Genomic DNA, 20,052 nt, shown 5'->3' on the forward strand with positions numbered 1-20,052 from the left:
TGGATTCAGTAGATGTCACCTCTATCTCCAGTGATTTGGCCATACGCTGGAAGAGTTCATTATACGCCCTGAAATCATCAGTGGGTGATGCATCCTCCAAACGGCCAATCTCTCTTTCCAGAGATTCAGACGGGAGAAGTACTGTATCGAGCACGGCTTCTGGAGAACTCTACGTCAGATGGGTGCGGTGTTCACCTCGATCCATCATAGGAATAGGCCCGCAGAGAGGGAGACCTAGAGTCTCTCCTATCTCCTATATTGGCTGTCAGAAAAGGAGGAGGCCTCTCTATGATGATAGGAGATTGCTGGATCATCACTGAACTGGTGCTCTGACCGGCTTCTGTATGAACAGGGGCTATAACGATGTCTGGAACGGCCCCCTCGACTCCCAGTTGACCTAGGAGACCCCAACTCGTATGAAGTTGACCTGGAGTGGGAGGCTTATCAATCAAAATCACATCCTCATCCTGGCTCACTCCCTGAAGGAGACTCCGAGGCAAGATACGGTCTCCGGAACCTCTATGCCTCTTCTCTGGAGGGTCGGAACCGACCGTCTCTGGTGGAACTGAGGGAGAAGCGGAAATCAAGCTTTCTAGCACAGCCTTATCGTACTTCAAAGAATGTTTACACTTCTTTTGCTTCTTCTCCAGGGTGGACTCCGATGGCTTCGATGACGAGGTTGGATCTGAAGGTCTTGGAACCGAAGAGGGAGCCTCCTGAGATGAAGTCGGGGTAGTCCTTGGAACCGAATGTGTTCGGCTCCGAGGAATCTTAGGATCAGGAGTTTCTCAAGGAGAAGCTGAGATGGAAACCAAAGTCGAGGGTGGCTGGCTCCAAGTGGTCTTCGGAACCGACGGTCTCTGATCGTGGATGGCTGGTTCCGATGAGCTCCGTGTCGCAGTAACAAGCAAGTCTGTAGGTCTCGGTTCCGACTGACTCGGCGAAGGATGGGAGCACGGAGTCTTCGAGCTCGTCGATCCAGGGGCAGGTCGAGAGGCAGAACCAGATGAGGCAGATGATGGTGCCGTTGCCGGTGAGTTTGTAGCCGCCATCATACGCTTCCAGAGTGAGGCCTGTAGGCGACCCGCCCGTTCTGCCCTAGCCTTAGATGTAAAGGAGTGGCAGTGCTTGAACACCTGGGTGTTATGGGTTTCCCCTAGGCAGTACAAGCAGCTAGAGTGGCCATCTGACCTTGTCATCTTTCGATTGCAGGTTTCACAATGGTTGAAAAGAGCTGTTTCTGACATCGCGACTATAGAAGAGCTGGAAACCTCAACTACCAGCGGCGAAAGAGAAACTGAGGGTATGTGGGGGGGGGGGCGCTCCGCCTCTTAACTGGCCATTTCGGCAGGAAGACGGCTGTGCATGTATGCGAGAGGTGAGAGCGCCCCCTGGCATTATTGAGCTTTGGAAATCTCTGGAATTGGCAGGCCTGCATGTGTGCAGTCCTATGTGGGACACAGGAAGACCGTAGATGAACATACCAGGAGATTTCCAAAGAAAGTCAGCCTGTGTTTGACTGTGTGGCTCATGAAAAACTATGGAGAGTCTTAAAAGAAATGGGGGTGCCACAACATTTGATCATTTTGATGTGCAACCTTTACTCTGGACAAGAGGCTACTGTCAGGACAGAATATGGGGAAACAGAATGGTTTCCAGTTGGCAAGAGTGTCAGACAAGGATACATATTATCTCCCTACCAGTTCAACTTCCATGCAGAGTATATCATAAGGAAAGCTGGAATAGATCTAGAAGAAGGTGCACTGAAAATTGGTGGAAGGAACATTAACAATTTGAGATATGCAGCTGACACCACTTTACTGGCAGAAAATAGTGAAGACTTGAAACGACTACTGATGAAGGTTAAAGGAGAAAGCACCAGAGCAGGATTACAGCTGAACATCAAGACAAAAGAAATGGCTACTGAGGAATCACACAATTTTAAAGCTGACATTGAGGAAATTTAAAATGTTCAAGATTTTCTATTCCTTGGCTCAATCATCAACCCAAAGGGAAACTGTAATGAAGAAATCAAAGGAATATTGAGACTTGGAAGAGCAGCTGTAAGGGAGCTAGAGAAGATCCTTAAAGATGTCACTCTGGGAACCAAGATCAAGATAATCCAAACTATGGTATTCCCTATTACTATGTATGGATGTGAAAGTTGGATAGTAAAGAAAGCTGACAAGAAGAAAATTTTCATTTAAAATGTGGTGCTGGAGGAGAGTTTTGCGGATACCATGGACAGCCAAAAAGACAAGTGGGTATTAGATCAAATCAAGCCTGAATTCTCCATAGAAGCTAAAAAGACAAAACTAAGGTGTCAGGCTCTGTGGCCAGGAAAGCGGAGCTTGGGGCAGTGTGCTCTCCAGACTGGCCCCTTCCTATGGTGGTAAGCTTAGGGTGAGCCTCAGAATGGAGGAGGAGGGGGGTTTACAGCACCCTCTCACCCCTGCTGTGGTAATGACGGTCCTTGAGCTCCCGCTCGCTTCCTCTCACTCTGTCCATGCCAGCCTCCACAGCTTCCTCAGAACGTCCACCCCGCTCCCAGGCTCCAGTCCATCGGGTTTCCCCACCCCACCTATGGGGGTTCCTGGCCCAACCGGGGTTTTCCCTGCCATCTCGCCTCCTTCCCTTGCCAGCCCCTCACCCAATGGTGCTCTGCTTGGAGGGCGGGGCTGGCAGGCTTGTTCCAGGCCCAATGGGCCCGTGGCCATTTGGCCTCTGCCGTCCCCACCCCTCTCTCTTGGCCTGTCAGGTGCGGCAGCACCTCGGTGTTTACCTGGCCAGGAAGGCTCCCTCTGGCCTCGCCTGGTAAACCGGGCTTGTCAGGGACCATGGCAGTTGCTGTGTCCATCAGCCCGTCACCCCGGGCCTGTCTGCTCTGGCTGGGAGTGCCCAGGGAATCTACAGCCATCGCATTGCACAGCTGATGCACTGCGCTGCTCAGCTGTTGCTCTGGTGATGCGCAGCTGCTGCTGCTGCCTGCTGCCATGGTGACTTTGCTGTCTGCTGCCTCCTCTTTTGGCTCTTCCCCCAGCCCAGGTTAGGTCCGGGGTGGGGAGGCCCCAGCACCCCTGGACATAAGGCTATTGTACTTTGGTCACATCATGAGAAGACAAGATTCTCTGGAAAAGTCAAGAATGTTAGGAAAAGTGGAAGGCAATAGGAAAAGAGGAAGACCTAAAACAAGATGGCTTGACTCAATAAAAGAAGCCACGTCCTCCAGTTTGCAGAATCTGAACAAGTCTGTTAATGACAGGACGTGCTGGAGGGTTGCCATAGGTCAGAGGCAACTTGACAGCACATAACAACAAGACGTATGCAACAAGGTGAAACATATAGTAGAGATGGAAGGAGTTTCTTGCAACTAAAGTTGTAGTCATCAAGTTCAGTTTTTGTCACCAGTTCTAAGAGGGCAGACAGATTTCTATACCCCTTTTTATTCAGACTGACAGCTGCTCTCCAGGGTCTCAGGTTAGGGTACCAAGCTAGCTTTGTTATCTACAGAAGGAGAGGTCTTCTGTTTTACATTTTAAATAATAAACAGCAACATTTAAACAGTGGATTTTAGAACTTTTACTTGCTGTTTTTCTATATTATCTCTTTCCTCTCTTCTTCTGTTTATCGAATGAAGAAAGTTTTGAAGCTTTATGCTTAAAGTTTGGGGGGGTTTTGTACAGAACAGAGACGTATCAATTCTATTGTGAGTTCACATACTATGCCTTGTTAGAAAATAATTGTACACAACTAACTATAAACTTTAAAAACTTGGACTGAAAAGCCGCTTTGTTTGCCTCCCCCACATCTGCAGTTACAGCCTATAAAAAAAGATAAACTTTATCAACATCAGCATTACATTTCTTTGATTACATTTTTAGTTTTTCATATTCCCCATTATGGGAAACCCCAATTCTGCCCACATTAACAAATACGTTTTTTTCCTTATTGCCCACCTCTATGCCTGGCTTATGTATTACCCCTCCTTTGTTTCTCTTTTGCAACTGACACTGGGAGCTGCCTCTGAACAAAGTTTCCATTTAGCTACTGCAGCTAATAGCCACTGATAGAGACATCCTCTGCCAATAAAGCCATCTACACTAATGGCTACTGATCCATCTGTGGCAGAAAATTCCATAAGCTAATTACGTGTTGTGTGAAGATTTTGTGTGCACTGAGGTCACACCCTTATGGTTTTGCATCCCTACCCCTAATTTCAGATTCAGAAAGCTGGCTGTGATCACTCAGCCATAAAGGAAATATTTAGAAATAGAATTCTGGATTAATTAACCTTAAATGTATAATTTGCTGATTAACTAAGCAGCATCGCTTGTTTAAATGTATAAAGAATAAGTATTAACCATTTCTCATTGGTTGCTCAGATTTCTCTTGAATCCTTCAATATTCACAGTTTCCAAACTCAGTGAGCAAAAGTTCCTATAAGTGGGAGGAAGAGGACCTTAGCCTATAAAGTCCAGAGGCTAAAATTACCTATCACTGGAAAGCTTCATTTCCTTCATGAAAGTTCCTTTTGTACTTCCACATGTAAATTCCTTCTAAGCAAGGCACATGACAGGTCATAATAAAAGCACGTTTTTCATATGGACAATTGATTATATCCTTTAAATACTGCTACAGTTTCGGGATTGCAATATTTGAAAATACTTTGCTGTGAAGTGTGGTCAATTACATTACTGGTATTTCTTCATTTTTTTAAAAAAATTCAGAATTGTCATACCTCAGAAAACTGAAATAGTGTGGAATTGTCACTTTCTTTTGCATCTGCAGGGACATCTGGTTGTGATGGGCTTGAAGAGATCTGATTTTAAAAAATACACTTTGAATATTACATTCACAACAATACAATCCATTTTCTTACTTCATATGAAATGTCAAAAAGCTTTTCATACTTCTGAATTCTCAGGACATACAGCTGAACAGAGAAGTTGTTTTCTTAAGGGACTGGTAAATAGTAAATTGCAAAAAAAAATCAACATCACTTCTACTATTAAAATCTTTGGCAGAACCAACATGACAAACAGAACAAAGAAAGAAGAACTACAAAGGAAATAGCAAAGAATCTATCACATAGTTTACAGCTAACTCAAAAGCTTTGATCTCTTGTGTTGACAGAAAGCAAATTATGCATACAATTTGAAATGTTCATTGTACACAGAACACTAATATCATTCCTCTTCTACCATGCTGAATGAATTGTAGAAAGGAATTAAAATTTCCGGATAAAAATATGCAGATATTATCCTGAAAACACTTACAGTTGGAACAAGTTACACGGATTTCAAATGGTCCTTACAAGAAGCAAGTTTAATCCTTATGATTCCTGATGCTGCTTTTTTAAAAAAGCACCAAACATTCTCATATGATAGCTCAAGATTTTATCCTGCCAATGGTATTATTAAAACTGCGTGGTCATAACATTCATTTAGAAGATTGTAATTTTCTGGACTGCTTTGAAAAAAGTTGAAGGGGGTAAGCCTGCCAAAGTTACATTTTTACATCCCATCGATTTCAACAGGAAGCGTTTGTTCTCTTGGACTTTCTTTAGCTTGAGGGATCAAGTTATATTAAAATAAATTTTAAAATGAATAAAATATTCAGTAAATTCAGTTAAATAAAATGTGTATTAAAATATTACAACCAATAATTTTTTTTACTTCAGCCTCCACCAAATAGAGATGGGCATGAAATGGGAAAAAAATGAACCCTGAGACAAACTTTCACGAAATGGTCCCGTTTCACGAAACAATTTGTTAGGTTTGTGATTCGTCAGATCCCAGGACCCTACAATGGCCCCCTTCATATCCAGAGATGCTAAACTCACAGGGAGACTTCAGCATGTCCTCCTCCAGCCACCCGCTACTCCACCATCCCTTTTTTAAAAATGGAGAAGGGAAACAGCGAGGGGAAGGAGTTTCTGACTACAGTTCCCAGGTAAATTTGCGCAAGACCTGCCATGTGTAATTTGTCATTTGTAGCTTTGTTCAGCTCTCAGGTTGGCAGAGAGAGCTACCTATCAAGGTTATGTGGGCTAAGATTAGGGTTTCCATGGCAACAAAAGGTCTGCCAACATTCTGGGCGTATGTTGCCTACGGAATCAATGGATCAGCGCCAGCCTGTCTGGTATCACAAAGCATTCACAAATTGAAAAATTGGCCCAAAATGTCATGGATTTTGTGAAAACGTGGCCCCACGAAACTTGTTTTCACGATATATGAATCAGCCTGATTCATCATGAAATTTGATTAATATTTCAATTCGTGCCCATGTCTACCAACAAGCTTCCAAATACACTCTCACTGACTTTCTTGTGTGGAGTAAATACTGCTTGCAGGTGACCAGACAGGAAAGCTCATATAAAATAAAGAGCTGTTTATCGTTTTCTTTCATGACACATGGTGTGCAAAATTACTAACATATGTTTGTGCAAGGCTGCAAGTTGCTAAAACTGTTTATGTACCAATAATTTTATGAATGTATATACATTGCAAAGTTTGCTGCCAAAACAAATCTATAATAAACAAGAAGTGTTCTTACAATACTTTTGAAATTGTTCAAACATTTACAGGTAGGGGTGTGCTCCCGGAAAAAAACTGGGTTTTCCGCTTTGGGTTTACCTGAAGTGGGAAAATGCCTCATAACAACTCGAAACCAGGCAAACTGCTTCTGATCTGGTTTTTACATCACTTCGGTATGCTCCGTAAAGATTCGGAGCATACTAAAGTGATGGAGGAGAGCTTTGGCTACAGTGGCCAGCTGGGAGGCAAGGAAGGCCCGGAGCTGCCACCTCTGCCACTGAAGCAGCCAGTGGGAAGGTCCACATAAGTGAGGTGGTGGCCTGCCAGCTAGCGGGAACATAGAAAAACCTTTTAAACTTCAGCAGGCCCACAGAGGAGGATTCCCCCCACCCTGTGGGCCAGCTAAAGTTTATAGGGCCCTTTCCCTGCTTGCAGGGAAAGGGCCCTATGCTTCGGGAAGCTTTGATTTGGAAATCCTGACTTTTTACAGATTGGGTCTGATTCGGGCATTTTTTCTGAATTGGAAACCTGAAGCTCACATCCCTATCCACAGGTATCCAGGGGTATAGAGTTTGATAGTCAATGAGAGTGTCTTTCCTAACATGCCCACGATACTTGAACATCATAAACAAATTGAGTATCTGTGAATATTTATACAGTGCTTTTTCCTCAATGCTTAGCAGATCTAAGATATTATGGGATCCAAAAGAAAAAGAGAAAACCTGTTAAGACATGGTGGCTCTAAAATATTTTTAACAAACTAAATGCAATAATTTCAAATAGATTTTCTCCTGATCACTAAAAATTTAAACGTAATGAAATCTATGGAGGTGCTTTATACCAAATACAACCATGTTCCATTTAACTAAGCATTCTCTCCTTTGACTAACTAAGCTGTCTTTCACAGAAAATTCCTTCCCAATACAACTTGTACCTAAGCTGTTTTTATTGCCAGAGTATGATCCCGTGACTTTCTGTCATAATCCAACTGAGATTTTCTACTTTTAAGCAATATTTATTTCAACAAGAGAGTTAAACCTATAACTTTAAGATACAAGGATTTCTATTTGAATGTTAAGTGTACTCTTAATAAAACCAGTCAATGGTAATTTATGGTTGTTATGGATTTTCCGGGCTGTATAGCCGTGGTCTTGGCATTGCAGTTCCTGACGTTTCGCCAGCAGCTGTGGCTGGCATCTTCAGAGGTGTAGCACCAAAAGAAATCTCTGTCTTTTGGTGCTACACCTCTAAAGATGCCAGCCACAGCTGCTGGCGAAACGTCAGGAACTGCAATGCCAAGACCACGGCTATACAGCCCGGAAAATCCACAACAACCATCGTTCTCTGGCCATGAAAGCCTTCAACAATATAATGGTAATTTATGTTAGTTATTGCAATGTAGATCATAATTCTGCTACTTGAAGGTGGTTCACACAAACTTCTATCTACACAAGTCACTTCAGGTACACATGAGAGCCAGTTTGGTGTAGTAGTTATGAGCGCGGGACTCTAATCTGGAGAGCTGGGTTTGATTCCCCACTCCTCCACTTGAAGCCAGCTGGGTGACCTTGGATAAGTCACAGTTCTCTGGAGCTCTCTCAACCCCACCCACCGCACAGGGTGATTGTTGTGGGGTAATAATAACATACTTTGTACATCTCTCTGAGTGGGCATTAAGTTGTCCTGAAGGGCGGTATATAAATTGAATGTTATTATTATATTATGACAGGTGCAATCCAGCAAAAGGTAATCATGACAATGAAACAGGATTTGTTTACAACTAATTTAAGTTCCACTGATTTCAATGGGGTTTTAGCCACGGTTAGCTTTTGTTAGATTATTCCTAATGTGTACTCTGGCCAAAAATAGCTATAGTCTGTAGCAAGTTGAACAATTATAGTGTCTAGAAAAGTGTTGCACTAATGAAAGGGATTTCTGTTGCTGGATCCTACAGGTGTTCTCTGCTACTTTCCTTCACAGGAAGATTTCCCCTGTCACAAAGAAGCCTCCTGAGCATTTTGCAACAGGGAGAATCCTCCTTTGGTTGGAGGAATTCAGTCTACTAGCAGAACAGACCCCAGGGAAGCAGGAGGGCATAGCCATTATAAGAAGTTCACCTCAGCAAACTGAAACAATGGTGACTTCAGACATCCTTCGGTAGAGTTTGATACATCAGAATGGCAGGTACTTGAGGAAACCTGGAGCAAAAAATGACAGGAAGGAGTCACAGACAAAACTTTCAAATCAAAATAGGGTTCATTTGCATAGTTGTATGTATTAATAACTAGAATCATAAAATCATAGGGTTGGAAGGTACCTCTAGGGTCATCTAGTCCAACCCCCTGCACAATGAAGGAAATTCACAAATCCCCTCCCCCCTACAGTGACCCTTACTTCATGCCAAGAAGATGGCAAAACACCATCAGGGTCCCTAGCCAAACTGGCCTGGGGAAAATTGCTTCCTGACCCCAAGGTGGCGATCGGCCTTTCCCTGGGTATGTAAGAAGGGCCACGAGACCTAAGTATAATGTAACCTTTCCTGCCTCCTTCTCATGATCTGCCTAGTTTCTCAGAATAAGCATTGCAGTCAGATGACCATCTAGTCTCTGCTTAAAAACCTCCAAAGAAGGGGAGCCTACCACCTCCTGTGGTATTTATTTATTTATTTATTTATTTATTTATAATATTATGTCTAAAATACTTTTAAATCGAAGTGCTCAACTGGGAAGCTTACAGCCTATTTCAGAAAAAGAACAGGAATAAGAAATGAGTAAGAGGAAGGGAAAGTAGGCAAGATTAATAAATGTGGAAAGTCCTGGAGCACAGATGAGACTTTAAGTATTTAAAAACCAAAACTTGATATGTCACATTGTAGAGACAATAGATAATAAGGAGAAGTGGATGAAAATGAGAAATTATAGACACAATTGTTGGTTTGATGAGAAGTACATAAAGAAACAAAACTACTGAAAGATAAAACAGAGCCAGAGCATGAACACAGCTATAAGCTCAGGGTAGAATAACCTACTGGGAAACGAAAACCAATTTAAAGCAGAGATGAAGGAAGAAACATGTAAAACGAGGACCATGAAAAGCTGAAGGCTACAGAATTTAAAATAAAAGAGGATGGAAGTAAGAAACGGCTATGTTAAATGTAAGAGGATTGATCCCTACCATTCTCAAAAGGCACAGGTGCCAAGAGATACCATGTCACATTTACTAACAGTACCAGCAAGAAGGAGGTATTAGCATGATATGCAGAAGCACTGGGAGCACCATAAAGAAAGAAATCAGACTAAAAATGCATACCAAAAGCAATCTTCCATTCAGCCATCCTTAGGGTTGCAATTCCCTCGCTGGCCCCCACTTCCTGCCCCCACTTACCTGGTCAGTGGGGAGGCATGGGCCTCCCGGGGGTGTGCTCCCAGGAAGTATGACTTGTTCCCATGGGCCTGATTTGGGCCTGAATCGGCCTGGAATGGGCTCCTGAAAAGCACAGGAGCCACAGCAGCTTGATCCAGGCCTGAATTGGGCTGCTACAGAACAAGAGTGCTCTGCAACAGCCTGTTTCAGGCTGATTTGGGCCCAAATTGGGTCGCTGTGGAGCGCAGGAGGGCTCCTGCATTCTGCAATGGCCCATTCCAGGCTGATTCAGACCCAAATTGGGCCTCTGTGGATTGCAGGAGCACTCCCATGCCCCGCAGCGGCCTGAATCTGGCCAAGTTCAGCCTGAACCGCCCCCCACCCCCGCGGAGCACGGGAGAGCTCCCAGGGGCGGCTGCAGTCCGCACAATAACGTCACTTCCTGGAAGTGCATGCACCTGGCAACTCTAGCCATCCTACCTCAAAACAAATCTGGGTTTGGGAATCAAAGTTCAGTATTGCAAAACAAGACTATAGAATTTTTAAGTGGTACTAATAGCATAAAATCAGTAACTGGCAATTAACAAATGTGTGTAAATGTGAGAATTAATTCTTCATTTCTTTTTCTTGGCTGAGGTAGTATAACAGCATTCTCAACCACTCACAGCATTTGCAAATCCAGGCAAATCTCCCTAAATAAAAGATGCCTAAATGTTCAGTGACGTTAACAACTGTTAATACCTACTTTCAGATTTAACAACTGTTTGTTGGATGTATCATTACTGCAAAGAGATTAATTTTAAAGAAATATGTTCTCAATAAATCAGAATAGTACCTTTTTTGCCAATGGATAATTAAATGAAAATTAAGGATGGCTAACTGTGTAACACTTGATTTTAAGTGCTTTATTTCTGCTATTAAAAACCTTCCTCAGACTCATTATTCACTAAAGGAATCTGAAAAGATATTATTTTCATACCACATACCTCAGTATAAGCACTTGCTAGCTAAAATTTACAGGCTGGCAAAATGCTATCATTCTCCCCAGGTAAAAGGACCCATCAGAATAAATTGTTTGTGTGTGTGTGTGTGTGTGTGTGTGTGTGTGTATAAAATAAATAAAATATATATAATATATAAATAAATAGCCATCCTGTGAGAAGAAAGACAATTGTTTACCTCTTGTGCAGTCAAGGCATGTTCTCCTGCTAACAGTAGCATACTGAGGCCTCCCATTTGTGTAGGATCTGTCAGTGAAAGAAAAGTATATATATTCAAATTACTTAGTCATGAGTTCAAAGTAAGCTTGGTAATTTCAACTGGCTACCAATATTGATAAGAATTACAGGCTTGGATCCAGCTGCGTATTTCTGCTTGCAATTTTTTCCCTCTTCCCTCCACTACAGTCCAACATTCCTGGGTTTTCCTGTCCTGCAGAAGTAGCATTTCATGAGGCATTTTGTGCTGCTTCAGAAGTGAGGAGGTAAGAAGCTTTGGGGCAGGAAATAATTTTGCCCATAGAAACACTCAGCTGTATCCAAGTCATAGAAAACACAGCCATTTTTAGTTCGATCTGCCTCTTCCATCCACTTTCCCTTTTTCTATCTTCAGAAATACATGCAATTTGGCATGTTGCTTGAATCAGCGGGTGGTACCTACTTTGGAAATACCTTGTACATCTTTTCTATTATTACATTCTGCCAGATGTACAGCTTTGCATGGAGCAATATGTAGGCAACAAATGTGTGAATGCTGAGCCTTCATTATCATTATTATTAATATATCTAATTCTCAACTTCTGTATACTTAAATTCAGAAACTGTGGGCATGTTTATACAAAATAACAGCTTTCTACAAATCTAAGAATGTCCCAGGTATGCAGAAAAATCTGAAAAAAAAATAAAAATAAAAAAGGAACACTGGGAGGTTAACCCCGCCCCCCAAATAGTAGAAGCAGCACCTCTAACTAATGCCTCCTAGTGGCTGTTACTGCCAGTGCTATGTAACCATCACAGTATTTCCATTCTTCATACCTTGGTTTCAGTCAGTAGAAGGCAGTGGGAGGGGCAGGGCCCTTTGCCAAGATATTTTGGCCTTTGAAGGAGGACTCATTGGCGCCAGGCCCACCAACCACTGTGCAACTTGCTATCACCACCCTGCATGACATCCAGGCCTGGTTGCTTGCTACTGTTCAACAGCAACCACTAAACAAAAGCCAGTGTGATATAGTGATTAGAGTTCAATACTAGGATCTGGGAGACCCCACTATGCCATGGAAGCTTACTAGATTACCTTGGGCCAGTCACACAGTTTCAGCCTAAAATAGCTTAACGGGTTGTAAAGATAAAATGGAGATGAGAAGAATTATGTAAGCTGCTTTGTACCCCATTTTGGAGAAAGGCAGGGTATAAATGATATAAATAAACAATACTGAAAGTAGGGAGGAGAAAAACAGTTTGGTTGATTGGTGGATGGGAAAAAGAAGCAGGGAAAGGTAATTTGCAGGAGGAAGAAAAGAGGAAATAGTGTGGAGATGAGGATACAGGGGAAAGTGAGGTGGCCCCCCCCCAAGTCCTTGTGGGTTCCCTACTGTGCAACTGGGCCTGGCCCAGCGACGTACACCACACAAGTAGATCTAGCCTGGTGGCTGATGCTGTGCAACTGGGCCTGGCCTAGTCCGGCAGCCAGAATTGTACAAAATTTTTCCAGGGAGAGCCTGTCTGCGGGAGGAAAGGAGGGAAACTGAAGACTTGTGGAAGATAAAAGTAGGTTGGCTGGTAGATTGGAAGAAAAGAAGGAAGGAGAAAAAGGGGAGAGACTATAGGGACTTTCAGGGAAGGGAAAGAAAAAACAGCGGGACAGGAAATTTGAGATGCCCTCCTGCAAGTCCTTGTGGTTATCCTGCTTTTAAGTCCCTATTAAGTCTATAAAACAAAATCCAGCAGTGTTGGTTTTGCCCACTGGTCTTCCAAGTCACACTCATTCTAATTTTAGTGTAGGTATATTCCTGGAGCCTCTTTGTAATGTAACAAAGATAAGCAGATGTTACATTTTCTCAAGTTATCAATGATCAAGTCAACCACTTAAGGAACTGCGAAGAAGAATCCTAGGGCAAGTCAAACTTCCTCCATCCTCTCTCTTGTCTGATGATCAGTCTTCCCTCCTATTCCCCCTTTCTGCCTAGCTGTTCCTCTTAACTCTCCAAACATTCCCTTCATCCTTTACATTTTGATTTTAAATTTTCTCTCTTGAGAGGCTGAAGTCTCTGAAGTGCCTTCCTGTTTGGTGAGTCATCAGTCTTAGGGAGAGCATGGAGAGAAGGCAGTGGGAAAGGGGGATGTCCTGAGAAAGAACCATCCACAGTTGAATAAGAGTGGAGTAGCAAACTATTTTGTTGCTCTGTGCTTCCTGATCTGTGTGCCAGAGGCTAAGAAAGGTACCACTTCTGAACACAAACTAGAGTTAAGCCAGATAAAAAACACAATTTTGAATCCTCATTATGCTCACCAACAAGCCACACTTTGTACCCACCAACAAGCATTCAGACATTATTCTAAACTGACATTTCATCAAACTATGATTTATAAACTATAGTTTAACATGATGTTTGAATGCAGTCACTGACTCATTAGGGCATGGTTTTGAATTATGGCACTGTAAAAGATTTCTTTGCTAGAAAACTCCAAGGACAACAGATATTGCCTTCTTAGGGCCAAGCTACAAGTGACAAATGACACAGGCTGGACACTTGTCAGCTTCTCTCAAGTTTTGATGGGAAATGTAGGCATCCTAGTCTTGCAGCTTGGCTCTCCAACTGCTGTCCAATGGACTTTTCAACTGCCACTTGTCCAACATTCTGCCAAGCTGCCTACATTTCCCATCAAAACTTGAGGGAAGCTGACAAGTGTCCAACCTGTATCATTCGTCACTTGTAGTTTGGCCCTGAGTTAGAATGTGCCGTAGACATAGAAAAAGACAAAGGCTGAATCCACACTTACTGGCACAGCGCTAGGCAGGCAGAGTGAGAGTGTCTTTCTGGCACGTTTTATGATGTCATCGCACCATGAGAGCGGCACCATGGCACGATGATGTCATAAAACGCGCCAGAAAGACGCTCTCACTCCGCCTGCTTAGCGCTGTGCCATCAAGTGTGGATTCAGCCAAAAAGCATGAAAAGAGACATATTCTTCGGAACACAGACCGATATTATATTAATTCCAAACATGCATGCAATCTCTCCATTAGAGCTTGGAAAAGCACTTTCTGTTTGTTTTTTAAAGAGAGGCCTATTCCTCTAAGACTAGTCACACAAAAAGCTAACAGAAAGGCACACTAGAAAAAGGCAGCATGGGGCAGATGGACGAGAGGGCAGAAGACATGGATACTTATTGATGATAAACAATAAATCCTAATAGTAAGTCAAAAAAGAAGAAGTTGAAAAAGAAAAGTTGAATTTATTTGCAAATGAACTTTGTATCTTTTTCTTAGTGCTACTGGTGGAACTAAGCAAAACAAATTTACAATTCAGAGTACAATTTTAAAACATTTCAAGGTATTTAATTATACTAAAAATGTGTTTATGTAAGTCTATATTCCATTAGGTACATACAGTTTACTCAGAAATGTAACATTCTTAAAATGTTAACAATGAAGAAAATGTTGTGTGACTACTACCACAACTTTTACTAGTATTAAAGTTAACAATATCTTCACTATGTGGAAATTAGTTTTATTAAAGTCAAAAGAAATGATTACCCTGAGGAATCCTAAAGAACAGCTTGCTAAAAACAGAAAAGAGTTGCGGAGTATGGCAGAGCAGCTCTTTTGTTACTGGAAAAAAGGAATAAGGGCAGTGACGTATACTAACAGCTAAAAAGCCACATAAGAAAAAGCAACCGGCTCAACCATTTGCTTGAATTCACAAAAATCTAATATGATTATTATTCACCAAGTGCCATAATTAATACATATTTAGACTTGGGGGGGAGGGGGATTCTACAGTTTCCTAACTAAAAATAAAGTGATAATCGTTCATTGTGAACGTGAAAACTGAAGTAAACTGAAGTATCCATATTAACAGATTCCAATGACAATTTTTAATAAAGGTCACTAAATAGTTTCAGCATCCCTAGAACTCTGCATTGTGCAAATCATCATCTTGTGCAATAGGATACAGTATTATGAAATGGATATGTACCCCCATTGATCCCAGTATTATAATATAACCAAATATAAACAAACCCTTGATATCTAGCTTCAAATATTACTAAAGGCCAGAGTCCTGTGTCCATATATTACAGTGACCTGCTGTCCATTTATTACAGTGAATACACATACAACTACTGTTGCTGCTGCCAAGGGAGCTTCTTCCATCAAGGGCTGGGCTTTCCATCTGCCCAGCCCCACCCCTTGCCCGCTCCAGCCCACAAAGGCTGCTGCCAGAGATCTGCCTGCACTGCTGTTGCTGCTGCCAAGGGAACTTCTTCCATCAAGGGCTGGGCTTTTCCTTCTGCCCAGCCCCACCCCTTGCCTGCTCCAGCCTACAAGGCTGCTGCTAGGGGATTGCTTGCACTGATTGCTTTGCTGCTGTTCATTGTTTTTATACCAAGTGTGTTAGTTATTGTAGTCTATGTGTATTGTTCATGTTGTTAATTTGGTGGGGTATTGGGGTTTTTATGCATGATTGGCAGCTTAGTCGCTGATAGTTGGTGGATTGTTTGATTTTGGGAGGGTGGTGGGTTAGCACTATGATCGTTGGTGAAGAGGCCGGCTCAGAGTCGGGGATCCCAGTGATCCGGGGACGTGAGAGGTACAGTGGTGGGAGCAGATTATGGAAGGGAAGGGCATTGAGACATGGTAGGGCTTGGTGCCCTTCCAATCTGCGTCCCATCCCAAGATATACTTGCTGTGGGGCTAGGATATTAAACCACTCTCTGACACTGGCGCTGTGCAATGTCAGGTCCATAAATAATAAGACCAAAATGCTGCAAGATTATATGTGGGCCTGGCTTGCATGACCGAGACCTGGGTGAGGGAGGGCGAGATGGTCGCTCTGAAAGAACTAGCCCCCCAGGTTATACGGTCCTCCACCAGTCCCGGACAAGTGGTCGGGGTGTGTGTGGCTTTGCTCATTCAGGAGTCTTTCTCCTTCAGACCACTCCCCACCCCCAAAATTTCTGGCATTGATTGTGTGGGCCTAGCGTTAGATGCTGAGGAGAGGTTGGCAATATGCGTGGTGTACTGACTGCCTACTGCACCTGCATCTTCCCTGTCTGGTCTGTTGGAGGTGGTGGCCGGCTGGGCCTTGGAATTTCCGAGACTTTTGGTTCTCGCAGATTTCAACGTCCATGCTGACGACGACGCCTCCACGCAGGCCATGGACCTGGTGTCCTCCATGGAGGCCCTAGGACTCTCCCAGTTTGTTTCAGCTCCCATGCATCAAGCAGATCACACACTGGTTTTGATTTTGGGGGCGGGATGATGGTGGTCCTGGATGCCTATGATGCAGTGCCATGGTCGGATCACTTTGTTCTGAAGCCTCGTTTGAGCATGCTGCTCCTTTCCCAGGTGGGCAGTGAGTGGATTTACGCTCGCCCACAGAGACTTATGGATCCAACTGGTTTCCAGGCGCTCTGCAGGATCCGATGCCCCCTGGCAATACGTTAGATGAGCTGGTAGATGACTGGCATGGCTGACTTTCCAAAGCCATTGACGTTATTGCCCCCTGCCATCCTCTCCGAGCCTGCAAATGGGTAGCTCCTTGGTTCACTGAGGAGCTTTGCCAGATGAAGTGGTCTCTGAGATGACTACAGCAAGTGTGGAGGCGGGGGCGCGATGAAGAGGCAAGAACATCTTATAGGACGTTTATGAAAGCCTATGAGGTGGCAGTGAAAGCAGCAAAGAGGGATTTCTTTGCTGCTTCCATTGTGTCCGCTAGCTCATGCCCAGCTCAATTATTTCAAACAGTTCGGTCCTTGATCTCCCTCTCTCAGAGAGACCGCCAAATTCTTAATTCGACTATTGGCTGCGAGGCTTTTGCGAGCTATTTTCCGGGCAAAATCTTGTCCCTTCGCCATGGCCTGCCGCCCACTGTTGATACAGTAAGGGAACTGGAGACCCCTTGGCCATCTTCTGGGTCTGTATTAGATCATTTCAGGCTGCTCTCCTGGGACGAAGTTGACAGGATCCTGTAGGGGATGAGGCCAACCACCTGTCCTCGGGACCCCTGCCCATCCTGGCTGGTAAAGGCCAGCTCGCAGGGGCTATGGGACCATTTGGAGGCCGTTGTTAACATCTCCCTGAGCTCTGGGGTTTTTCCTGGAGCATTAAAGGAGGTGGTGCTGCGGCCCCTCCTGAAAAAACCATCTTTGGATCCCACCAACCCGTCCAGTTACCTCCCAGTGTCGAACCTCCCGTTCCTGGGCAAGGTGATTGAGCGGGTGGTGGAGGTACAACTGCAGGAATTCCTGAATGATGCTGTAGTCCTGGACCCATTCCAGTCCGGCTTCCGTCCTGGTCATGGGACGGAGACAGCCTTGTTGCCCTCACAGATGACCTTCACAGGCATCTGGATCGATGTGGGTCGGAACTGCTTGTGTTACTCAATCTCACAGCAGCATTTGACACGGTCAACTATGATTTGTTGGCCAGCCACCTCGCCGACGTGGGGATAAGAGGCATAGCCTTACAGTGGCTGGTCTCTTTTCTCCAGGGCTGGGGACAGAGGGTAGTGCTCGGGGAAGATCTATCGCCCCGTCACCCTTTAGTGTGCTGGTTTCCAAAGGGACGATACTCCCCCCAATGTTATTTAACATTTACATGCGCCCCCTCGCCCAGTTGGTGCGGAGGTTTGGGCTGGCTTGTCATCAATACTCGGATGACACCCAGCTTTTTCTGTTGATGGACGGCCGGCCAGACACGGCCACGGACAATCTGGCCAGAGCTCTGGAGGCTGTGACTGCATGGTTGAAACAGAGCAGGCTGAAACTGAACCTGGTGAAGATGGAGGTCCTGCAGCTGGGATGGGGGTTGCCAGATGTTGGGATCCAGCTCCCTGCCCTGGATGGGACACCACTGGCAACTGTGCCAGTGGTGAAGAGTCTGGGCGTGCTCCTGGATGCCTCCCTGTCGATGGAGGCCCAGGTCACGGTGGTTGCCAAGTCTGCATTTTTCCATCTCCGTCAGATCAGGTAACTTGCCCCTTACCTATTGCTCCAGGACCTGGCTACAGTGACCCATGCAACGGTCACCTCCAGGCTAGATTACTGTAACTCACTCTATGCTGGGCTACCCCTGGGCCTGATCCGGAAACTACAACTGGTCCAGAATGCGGTGGCGTGGGTCCTGACCGGCATATCCTACCAGTCCTGCGCCAGCTGCACTGGCTTCCTGTTGAATTCTGAATCAGGTTCAAGGTACTGGTTCTTACCTTTAAAGCCCTGAGCGGGTTGGGACCAGCATATCTTCAGGACCACCTCTCCCTGTGTTCCCCAGAGACTGCTTCGATCAGTGGATAAATGTTTACTGGTGGTCCCCGGCCCTAAGGAAGCCTGAAAAGGCCCTGGCTTCAACCAGGGCCAGGGCCTTTTCAGTCCTGCCCCCAGCCTGGTGGAATGCTGTCAATGGAGACCCGGGCCCAGCAGGACATATTATTGTTCCGCCGGGCCTGTAAGACAGAGCTGTTCCACCAGGCATTCAGTGGTTGAAGGGGGCGGTGCCATGTCTGCCTTCCACCTTTGGGGTGGGGGTTCTCCCCACCATTGCACCTTAATGTATTTGGTTAATTTATTTTATTATTGCTTATTGTATGTTGATTTTAGAATTATTGTTTTCTTGTTTTTATTGATTTTAACTGTTGTTCACCACCCAGGGCCCATGAGGATGGGTGGTTTATAAATTGAAATAAATAAATAAATAAATAAACAGTGCACACGCAAGTTTTCTTTGTACATATTTTGAATAATTCTTGTGTTATAGTCAATATGCAATTTAAACCCCACATTATCCAGGCACTGGCCCCCATTGGAGCATGTGTTGTCTCTTTCTTACAAAGAGATATGAATGCATGAATGAAGGATGTAAGCATGTTCGTTGTAACATGTATACAGGACTAAGGATATCTAAAGCTCACCTGCCATTGCAAAGTTCAGCTGAGGCATTTCTTCAGTCTTCACCAACTTTTTGGGAATTGGCAAATCTTTTCCAGGTTCTGATGGGAAAGCCCACAGCTTTTTCCGGTTAGTAACAGTGGATGACTGACTTTTCACAGGTTTGTTTGTAGGTGGGCACCACTTATAGCCAGGATTTGCTTTCATAAATGCATCCTTGTACTACAAGAGGAAACATAATACGTGTTAAGACACCGTACATTGTTTTGTGTAAATCTATGGATATGAATCTAAATAAGTACCAAACTAGAGATGTCATCTTTTGTTCCCCACTGTGGCATTTTACATCTGCGACTGATCTACATATTCTGCTTGATCCAAATGAAAATGTTTGAAAAGATGTAAAAATTACAGTTTGCCTTCTTAATAAGGTTCACCATGCTCAACAAATTTCAGCACAGGTCTTACAAGGTCTTTTCGTGACCTACCCCGCAACTTCACTGAAACCCTTCAGTATTTTCGTAGCTGCTTACATTAGATAAGAAAGCCTGAGAGGAAGGGGAGGAATGAAGGGAATCTCCACAGTAGTATGACATTGCTGAGCTCAGGGGTTATATTGGCAGTTTCTAATCTACAGCACCACTCCTCTGACTGCTTGGGGCTACACGAACATGAAAATTCTAACTTAGTTGTAAAGTTGAGTGATACATTCAAGAACAAAGATATATTTACTATGTGGTATAAGAAAACTGGAGGGAGGAGGTCAGGAAGGGGTTGGGATTATTCCATCCCCCCTTCATTTTTAATTAATCCTCTTGCTAAAGCTTTTTGAACTTCCCAAGTGGTGACAGAGCCACTGAGTTTATAGCATCCAGGATTGGCTGGGTTAAGGAGATTAGGGGGTAAAGATATGTGGGGTCTATGGAACATATACCCTGATGCTTATCCTACAGTCCAGGATATTATAAAGCTTTAGAGTCAGTTTCCTCTTTCTCTTCTGTTTCCTTTCCCCCCTCCCTTTAAACACTTTATTTCAATAGCCGATG

At 44.1% G+C, this 20,052-nt stretch overlaps 1 protein-coding gene across 2 annotated transcripts in view; it reads right to left on the reverse strand.

Annotated features, from left to right (window-relative positions):
• Nucleotides 1-20,052, reverse strand: part of BBX (BBX high mobility group box domain containing) — a 205,500-nt gene that overhangs the window by 51,199 nt on the left and 134,249 nt on the right. For both annotated transcript variants that reach the window (XM_054973817.1, XM_054973816.1), the window contains 4 exons: nt 19,030-19,228; nt 11,079-11,146; nt 8,654-8,734; nt 4,739-4,819 (listed from right to left, as the gene is read on the reverse strand). In XM_054973817.1, the coding sequence (XP_054829792.1) occupies nt 4,739-4,819; nt 8,654-8,734; nt 11,079-11,146; nt 19,030-19,228 (429 nt within the window). The remainder of the gene's footprint in view (nt 1-4,738; nt 4,820-8,653; nt 8,735-11,078; nt 11,147-19,029; nt 19,229-20,052) is intronic.

The sequence above is a fragment of the Eublepharis macularius genome, chromosome 3 (genome assembly GCF_028583425.1).
Source record: "Eublepharis macularius isolate TG4126 chromosome 3, MPM_Emac_v1.0, whole genome shotgun sequence".
In the NCBI taxonomy this organism is placed as follows: domain Eukaryota; kingdom Metazoa; phylum Chordata; class Lepidosauria; order Squamata; family Eublepharidae; genus Eublepharis; species Eublepharis macularius.